This window comes from Budorcas taxicolor, chromosome 1, assembly GCF_023091745.1.
Source record: "Budorcas taxicolor isolate Tak-1 chromosome 1, Takin1.1, whole genome shotgun sequence".
Taxonomy (NCBI): Eukaryota; Metazoa; Chordata; class Mammalia; order Artiodactyla; family Bovidae; genus Budorcas; species Budorcas taxicolor.
This window is the reverse complement of record NC_068910.1, coordinates 130623813-130633732: the sequence shown is the minus strand read 5'-3', so window position 1 is coordinate 130633732 and position 9920 is coordinate 130623813. Positions and strand designations below refer to the sequence as shown.

General features: G+C 37.9%; 1 protein-coding gene across 1 annotated transcript; it reads right to left on the bottom strand.

Moving 5' to 3' along the window:
• Positions 1 to 3475: 3475 nt before the first annotated feature.
• On the bottom strand, positions 3476 to 9772 carry ARGFX (arginine-fifty homeobox). Its single transcript, XM_052645129.1, is given in 4 exon segments — positions 3476 to 3633; positions 3636 to 4050; positions 6399 to 6644; positions 9737 to 9772. Coding segments are annotated over 4 exon segments (855 nt in total).
• Positions 9773 to 9920: the final 148 nt, after the last annotated feature.

Genomic DNA, 9920 nt, shown 5'->3' with positions numbered 1-9920 from the left:
CTACTCAGGTCTTCTGAACATTTTTTGATTGGGTTGTTATTTTGATACTGAGTTGTTTAAGCTGGTGTATATTTTGGATAGTAACATCTTGTTGGTCACATCATTTGCAAATTTTTTCCCATTCCATAGATGGTCATTTTGTTTTGTGGTTTCTTTTTCTGTGCAAAATTTTTAGGTCACAACTGCTAATTTTTGCTTTTTTTTCCCCTTTTGCCTTAGGAGATCAAAGACAATATTGCTATGATTTATGTCAAAGGATGTTTTGCCTATGTTCACTTCTAGGAGTCTTATGGTTTCAAATCTTTCATTTAGGTCTTTAAGGCATTTTGAATCTATTTTTATATATGGTGTGAGGGAATGTTTTAATCTCATTGTTCACATATAGCTGTGCAGTTTTGGTGTCAGGCTAATACTGGTCTCACAGAATGAGTTAGGAAGTGTTCTGTTTTCTGGAAGAATTTGTAGAGAATTGTTAATTCTTTAAACATTTAGTAGAACTTAGCAATGATACCACCTGGGCCTAGACTTTTCTTCGTGGAAAGTTTTTAATTACTAACTTAATCTATTTGCTAGTTAAAGCTCTATTCCCAGCATTTATATTTCTTATTGAGTCAAATTTGGTATTTTGGTCTTCCTAAGGATTTGCCCACTTTATCAAGTTATCTAATTTGTTATACAAATTTTTAAAGTTATATAATTGTTCATAATATTCATTTATAAGGGGCTTCCCAGGTGGCAGTGATGGTAAAGAATCTGCCTGCCAATGAAGGAGACATAAGAGACATGGGTTTGATCCCTGAGTCTGAAAGATCCCCAGAGGAGAAAATGGCAACCCACTCCAGTGTTCTTGCCTGGAGAATCCCATGGACAGAGGAGCCTGGTGAGCTACAGTTCATAGGGGCACAAAAAGTCAGACAAGACTGAAGTGACTTAGCATGCACACACATTCCTTTATAATGTTTTTTATTTCTGGGAGGTTGGTAGTTACGTCCCACCTTTCATTTCGGATTCTAGTAACGTGATTCTTCTTTTTCCCTGGCCCCTTCCCTCTCCTCCACCCCTCTCCCCCTCCTCCTCCCCTTCTTCTCAGTCTAGCTAGCTTTGGTTTCATTGATTTGCTCTATTGCTTTTATATTCTCTGTTTCATTTACTTCCACTCTAGCCTGTATTTCTTCCTTATGCTTGCTTTGGATTGACTCTGCTCTTCTTTTGCTAGTTTCTTAAGGTAAAAAGTTATTGATTTGAAAGCAAAACTATGGAGATAAGGTTTAGTAGTTGCCAGAGGTTAGGGGAGAGGGAGTGACAAATAGGTGAAGCACAGAGGATTTTGAGGGCGTTGTAGTATCCTATAAGACACTGTAATGGTGGCTGCGTAACAATTACATGTTTGTCAAAATCCATATAATGTACAACATCGAGAGTGAACCCTAATGTAAACTATGGACTTTAGACGATAAAGATGTATCAGTGTAGATTCATCAATTATATCAAATGGACCACTCTGGTGTGGGTTGCTGATAGTGGTGGGGAAGTTGTGTGTATCTGGGAGCAGGGGTTATATAAGGTACAGAAGTCTTTGTACCTTCTCCTCATTTTTGCTGTGAAATTAAAACTGCTCTAAAAAATAAGACCATTAAAAATCAAAAGTAATTAAAAAAAAATTTAAAAACTTCACAAATTAAGGGCACATGTCTCTCCCCTAGGTCTGAAGTCTTGTTCTGCAAGATCCCTGTGATGGCCCAGAATGTGATGGTATCAGGACATTCAAACCTGCTACTCTCACTATCCCTATTAGTTTCCCCCAGTATATGCTGACCCAGTTATTGTTATTATATGCTACCAAATTATTCACATTATAATTTCTCCCATGCTTAATTAATTACTTAGAAATTCTCTTTTACTTTATAAATGGATAGAGAGGTCAGAATTTCTAAGTAAATTACTTTTTGATCAAAGAATGCTATTTGTATGTTATTAATTCATTTGAGTTTGTTAAGATTTGATTTATGGTCTAATATTAGTCATTATGTGCTTGAAAAGAATATGTATTCTCTACCAGTTGAGTGAAAAAAATCTACATACTTTCATTAAACCAAACTTATTAACTGTATAGTTAAAATCTCTACCCATATGAAATTTTTATCCACTTATCCTGTGGATAAAATCATCTATTATGATTATGCATTTCAGTTTCCCCAAGAATTTTTATTAATTTTTAATAAAATTGATATATTTGAGGAATATGACAAATGTACAAATTCATTTGTGTACAAATGACTCATTTGAAAAGACCCTGATGCTGGGAAAGATTGAAGGTGGGAGAAGGGGACGACAGAGAATGAGATGGTTGGACGGCATCACTGACTCAATGGACATGAGTTTGAGTCAACTCCAGGGGTTGGTGATGGACACGGAGGCCTGGCGTGCAGCAGTACATGCGGTCTTAAAGGGTTGGACACGACTAAGCGACTGAACTGACTGACTGATACGCATTCAGAATTATTACATTTTTCAGATTAATTGTTCCTTTTATTCTTTGTTTAATATACTTTTACTTCCAACAAAATGTTTTGCCTTAAAGTTTAATTTAACATACATAGCTATGCCAGCCTCCCTACTATTAAAAAAGGTTGATTTTGAGATCTTATTCTTTATAGGCTTTTATAGCTGTAGATTTCTTTCTAAGTACCAATTATAAGCATCATCCCATAAGTTTTGGTATATTGTGTTTCTGTTTTCATTAATCTTTGCATATGTCCTAATTTTCCTTCTGATTTCTTCTTTATCCATTGGTTATTTAGGAGTGCCTTTTAATATCCCTATGTTTGCAAATTTCCTGAATTTCTTCTATTATTGATTTCTAATTTCATCCCATTGTATTTCTAGAACATGCTTTATATGATTTTAGCCCTGTTAAATTGATTATTTTATGGCTTCAAATGCCTTTTATTCAATACATCTTCAATGTCCATTATTCAAGTTATTAAGTTTTCAGTACAAAGTTCTTAATTTTCTTAGTTAATTCCCAGACGCTTTATATTTTTCATTGAGAGGTTCTTATTTTGTTTTGTGTTTCTTTATTATTGGCTTGAGAATTGCTATAAATTTTTTATGCTAACCATGTAGCTAGAAAACTTGCTTAGCTGTCATTTGAAATGTGAGTTTATAAACCTGCTGCCATTAAAAGTGGATGACCCTTAGAGGCTGTTGACCTTTTAAAAAGTCAAAGGTAGTTTTGGGAAGAGGGAATTTTGAAGTCTCATTGGCCATCTATGGGTCTGGAAAGGCCTCTCCAGCAAGAGTCACAGGGTTGATTGTATAGTACTGAGCTATATTTGGGGGAAACTCCCTAGTTTTTACAATATTTCCATGGAAATCAAAGTAACACTGGGCCAAATATTTGGGTTAAAAACAGACAAATGAAAGAGCATGCAAGAAGATCCTTTTTCTATACTGATATTTATTAGTACTTGGATCAGAGAAACCCAAAGTGCACCGTAATGGAGGGGTTCTGGAATTCCAGGCTGTCCTGTGGACTATAGACTGCAAAGCTCCAGCTTGTCACACTGAAGCAGATCTTCCCAGGAAATAAACCTACAGCTGAATCAGCAAAGACTATAAGAGAAGAACTCTATTCTAACTGGGCCTTGTTGGTGAGAGATACTGAAATAGAGAATAGAAGGAAGAGTTGGTGATGTCATCCTCATCAGGAAGACTGTACAGTTCCATGATTTGGGTGATGTCAAATGCGTCAGAGTACAGAGCAGGAACTGAGGCCACTAGCCTCTCCAATTGAGGATGTTGCATTTGGACATCACTTGTAGGAATCTCCATGATCATAGAGTCCCCCGCCCAGGGGAAAGGGTCTAAGGGCAGAGATGAGAGGGAGTTATAGGAATCTGAAACTTCAAGGAGAAAAGAACGAGGGCTGGTTGATGCTGTGGGCACATCCTTGGCTGGAAGGACCTGGCTTGGTGGCTTTAGTGATTGCTGCTCTTGCTGCTGCTGCTGCTGCTTCTTCATTTTGAACCGCCGGTTCCTGAACCAAATCTGGAGTGGGGAAAGAGAGGAAATTATAGTCTGTTACTGGAGAAGGGGGCTGAGGCTTTTCCTGAGTCAAAAAATTCATATTGTAACTCTCATGTTCTCTCCAAGTCACTATGATACTGAGTTCTGAGAAAGCAGAGGTAGGTAAGAATGGAGTCAATAGGAACCGTGAGGGATCTGGGCTGGGCCTCGGAGGAAAGAGAAACAAAGGAAGTATTTTTCAGAGGTTGTGCTGGGAGCTCAGAGAAAAGGTCCTGAACTCTAGAAAAGCAAAGGAGAGGTGCAGAATTCGAACTGAAGGATTTTCAAAGACTATTAGAAGGCTTCTACAGTGAGATATTTAGAAGAGATGGCAAGAATACATAGAAAAACTGTACAAAAAAGATCTTCACGACCCAGATAATCACTATGGTGTGATCACTCACGTAGAGCCAGACATCCTAGAATGTGAAGTCAAGTGGGCCTTAGAAAGCATCACTACGAACAAAGCTAGTAGAGTTGATCCAGTTGAGCTATTCCAGATCCTAAAAGATGATGCTATGAAAGTGCTGCACTCAATATACCAGCAAATTTGGAAAACTCAGCAGTGGCCACAGGACTGGAAAAGGTCAGTTTTCATTCCAATCCCAAAGAAAGGCAATGCCAAAGAATGCTCAAACTACCTCACAATTGCACTCATCTCACACGCTAGTAAAGTAATGCTCAAAATTCTTCAAGCCAGGCTTCAACAGTACATGAACTGTGAACTTCCAGATGTTCAAGCTGGTTTTAGAAAAGGCAGAGGAACTGCTAACATCCGATGGATCATGGAAAAAGCAAGAGAGTTCCAGAAAAACATCTGCCTGCTTTATTGACTATGCCAAAGCCTTTGACTGTGTGGATCACAATAAACTGTGGAAAACTCTGAAAGAGATGGGAATACCAGACCACCTGACCTGCCTCTTGAGAAACCTATATGCAGGTCAGGAAGCAACAGTTAGAACTGGACATGGAACAACAGACTGGTTCCAAATAGGAAAGGAATACATACGTCAAGGCTGTATATTGTCACCCTGCTTATTTAACTTATATGCAGAGTATATCATGAGAAATGCTGGGAGGGATGAAGCACAAGCTGGAATCAAGATTGGCAGGAGAAATTATCAATAACCTCAGATATGCAGATGACACCACCCTTATGGCAGAAAGTGAAGAACTAAAGAGCCTCTTGATGAAAGTGAAAGAGGAGAGTGAAAAAGTTGGCTTTTTAAAGCTCAACATTCAGAAACTAAGATCATGGCATCCAGTCCCATCACTTCATGGCAAATAGATGGGGAAACAGTCTAAACAGTGTCAGACTTTATTTTTGGGGGCTCCAAAATCACTGCAGATGGTGACTGCAGCCATGAAATTAAAAGACACTTGTTCCTTGGAAGAAAAGTGATGAACAACCTAGACAGCATATTGAAAAGCAGAGACATTACTTTGCCAACAAAGGTCCATCTAGTCAAGGCTATGGCTTTTGCAGTGGTCATGTATGGATGTGAGATTTGGACTGTAAAGAAAGCTGAGGGCTTAAGAATTGATGCTTTTGAACTGTGGTGTTGGAGAAGACTCTTGAGAGTCCCTTGGACTGCAAGGAGATCCAACCAGTCCATACTAAAGGAGATCAGTCCTGGGTGTTCATTGGAAGGACTGATGTTGAAACTGAAACTCCAATACTTTGGCCACCTGATGGGAAGAGCTAACTCATTTGAAAAGACCCTGATGCTGGAAAAGATTGAGGGCAGGAGGAGAAGGGGACGACAGAGGATGAGATGGTTGGATGGCATCACCAACTCAATGGACACTCTGGGAGTTGGTGATGGGCAGGGAGGCCTGGCGTGGTTCATGGGGTCACAAAGAGTTGGACGCGACTGAGTGATTGTACCGAACTGAACAGTGAACAATATTGTAACAAAAATTGGGGGGCTCAGCAGACTCAAAGGTTGGAGTTGTTGTCTGTTGGTAATGTTGTGAATAAATGATTGCAGCGTTTTGCTAGAGAAGACCCTAAATGAGAGTGTGTCTGGATGACAGCATTTCTCTAATGTGAATTCTGTCATGCCTCTGGAGTTCCAATTCCAGTGATACCTACATGCATTATCTCTGTAACCCAGCCACTTTGCTCCCAAACCTCAGTTTTCCTCATCTTTTAAACTAGATGATAATAAAGCCAACATGTGTTAATACAGCGTGCCCAGCTCAGTACTAGCACACAGCAGGGACTCAATAAATGAAGTGTTACTGTTTTAAGGAGGGAATTTCCAGGCTGAACAGTAGAATGTTATTTGAATGAGGGTTCAAAGCACATCTCCGATGATCAGACAGACCTTTACTGTTGACTCTGGTAGATTGAGTTTTAAAGCAAGTTCTCTCTGGAGGTTTTTATCTGGAAACATGTTGCAGCTAAACAGAGCCTCCAACTCCTTATACTGTGTGTGGGTGAACGAGGTGCGTTCATGACTCTTCTTCCATTTTGCTGTGGAGCAAGAGATAGAGAGGAGGTGGTCACATAACACAATTTCCTTCCCACTCAAATCTCCCAGGACACCACCGCTGTGAATTTCCCACGATCTCTCCCCTCAACCAGGCTTGGAATCCAGATTAAGTAAATTCCTGGGTCTTGACTCTAGGAGGCTGAGTCCTGTGAAATTTAGTTTGTTCCTGTTGGGAAATGTTACCTCTTTAACTTTCTCTGTACTCAGTTCTGTCTGTCCTGCCTAACCTCAGGGCAGCAGACAGTGGTCTCCCTTGTCTTCTTTCCCACACTTTGCTTCTTTTAGAAACTAAGAAGGAACCTCATGTTCCCTACACCTGAATGTATAACACATTCTTCAAAATGGTTTCCTCTTTTTATTTATTTATCAGAAACCTGGTCTATCTAATTTGGAAAATGGGATTTTTCTTCTCCAGGTTTTATGAAGCTCTATTCCCTCCTCTGGGAAGAGGTTCATAGAAATGAGATATAACTAAAGATGTGGAGACAACTGAAAAACTATGGAATATTTTTTTTTAATGGCAATGGAGAGAAGGAAATTTTCTAAGAACACATGATTAAGAAAATTTGCTGAAAAAGAGCTGCAGACACTGAATAGACTAATAACAACCACCCCAAAACATAGGTAAGTTATAGAATTCAAGCCAATGCTGTGCTAATTCTCCTGTTACATGCCCATTTCAGTACAAGGAGAAAACCTTCACTCGGGCCTCATTTATGTATTTGAAGTTCCTAACATCAATACTAAAATCAGACAAGAATAAACACTACCAATAAAACTATAAGACTAACTCCAGGAGTTGGTGATGGACAGGGAGGCCTGGCGTGCTGCGATTCATGGAGTCGCAGAGTCGGACATGACTGAGCGACTGAACTGAACACCACTTATGACCATACATGGAAATACCTTTTATAAAATGTATTAATATAATCACATATTTGTTGTTGTGTTGTTCTTTAGTCACTAAGTCGTGTCTGACTCTTCTGTGACCCCATGGATTGTAGCCCACCAGGCTCCTCTGTCCATGGGATTTCCCAGGCAAGAATACTGGAGGGGGTTGCCATTTCCTTCCCCAAGGGATCTTCAATCTTTCTGACCCAGAGATGGAAGCTGAGTCTCCTGCATTGGCAGATGGATTTTTTACCACTGAGCCACCAGGGAAGCACAATCACATATATAAATGTACATATGCCTAAACTTATAGTATCTAATTTAATTTTAAAGTTCATATACAAGTATTTTAAATCAAATATAGAAAATATTGAGCTTCCTAGTTGACACTAGTTATAAAGAGTCCACCTTCCAATGCAGGAGATGCAGGAGACCTGGGTTTGGTCCATGGGGTGGAAAGATCATCTGGAGTGGGAAGTGGCAACCCTCTCCAGTATTCTTGCCTGGAAAATTCCATAGACAGAGGAGCCTGGCAGGCAAAAGTCCATGGAACTGCAAAGAGTCGAACATGACTGAGCACAGCACAGCATATAAAGTATTAATTTATAAATATTTATTTTTCTACTTACAGTTTACAAAACTATTCAAACTGTTTGCATTTACCTTAAATAGCCATGTCTTCATTGACACTCTGATCCTATTAATTAAATAGTGTAGTTTTACCAGGCACATAGTCTTTACTTTGAAATAAATTTTTTTGTGATATAGCACTTTTGTAATGTGTTTGTGAAATGCTATTACTAGAAATTTCATTTTAAGTTACGAGAAACTTATATAATACTAAGATAACTGTTTTGCCCCAACATTCATCCTGTAGGGTATATCTGATCTCTACAACTTACTAGTTACCATATTTAAAACAAGGAAATGTTTTGTTCATGCATTTGGGTAAGTCGTGTATGGAACTGGTACAAGATTGAAGCCATCTTTGTTTCCCAGCCACTTAATTACTCTCTAGAGTTGTTCTGTATACTACTGTAGCCACTGCTCAACACAGCTACCAAACACATAAATGTACCTAGCTCTACCAAGGTACTGAATTTTTAATTTTACTGAATTTTAGCTTAAACTTTAAATGCTGACATTTAATCCAGTTATTGGGAAGCTTTTTAGTATGCTTAGAACAGCTTGCATATGTGAATATACTCTTTCAACTGTAAATTTTATGAATTCTAAATTCAGAGTAAGTATTTCTGATGAAAATTTAGCATTTAGATTGTGATATGCCAATAAATACAAATTATTCACTGGATTTCAAAGTTTTGGTATGAACAAAAGAATGTAACTATCTCATTGGACTACATTTTGTCTGTTTAGCAAAAAGATGTTATGGGTTAAGATGTGAAATCTTATATATATAATATCAGATTTTTAATTATGTATTAAAAAAAGTAAAGGCTTTAAATTTATTACCTCTTTGTATATTAAACAAATATAAAAGTAAATTAAATAAAAAGCTCATAGGTAATAAAATGGAAAAGATTAACCTTTGTGTATATGTTTAACTTTTTACATACTCTTAAATTATTATCAGCTTGCTCTGTGTTTTTTGTAATGTTACCCCTTTTAGTAAGTCTATAACATTTTTTTTTGCCTTAAAGATTTATGCCTATATCCTGAAATTCTTCTGAAAACTCATTTCTGTATTTATCAAATGGATCTTGGAGCTGTTGATTGTGGCTCTTCCCAATTATCTGTGCACAAAGATTCAGAAGGAAGATAGCAGGTAATTATCAGGGCTTAAGTCAAGGAGGCAACCACCAGCCCCTCCCCAAACATCAATAAGGATACACTGTAAAGTTCAGAACATTCTGAGAAAAGCCATCTGTGAAAAGATGCTTTTAGACCTACAAAAGTTGAAATAATCCATCACCAGCTGATCTGTACTATAGGATATGTTATAGGTCATCCTTCAGACAGAAGGAAAATGTCATCTATCTGAAAGGACTTGTATCTGTAATAGACATCTCAAAATAAGACAACAAATATTCCGATTAAAAATCCTATTATTCTAGTTAATAGATTTGAATGAGCTTTTCAGCAAAGATGTATAAATGGACATGCAGAAGAATGTAGAGAAATTGGAATGTTCATACAACAACTGGAAACTGCAGGTTGGACTGTGAAATGATAGAGTCACTTTGAAAAACTGTCTGGCAGTTTCTTCCTAGGAATCTACCCAAGGGAATAAGAACATTTATCTATGCAAAGATGTATACCCAACTCTTCATAGCAGCATTGTTCATAACTGCCATGTTGGTAACAATCCAAATCTCCTTATTGGATGAATACACTACACAAACTGTGTATTCATCCAATGGAATGCCATTCAGCAATAAAAGTAATGGATCACTGATGCATTTTACAATTTGAATGAACCTCAAAATCACTATGCTAAAGAGA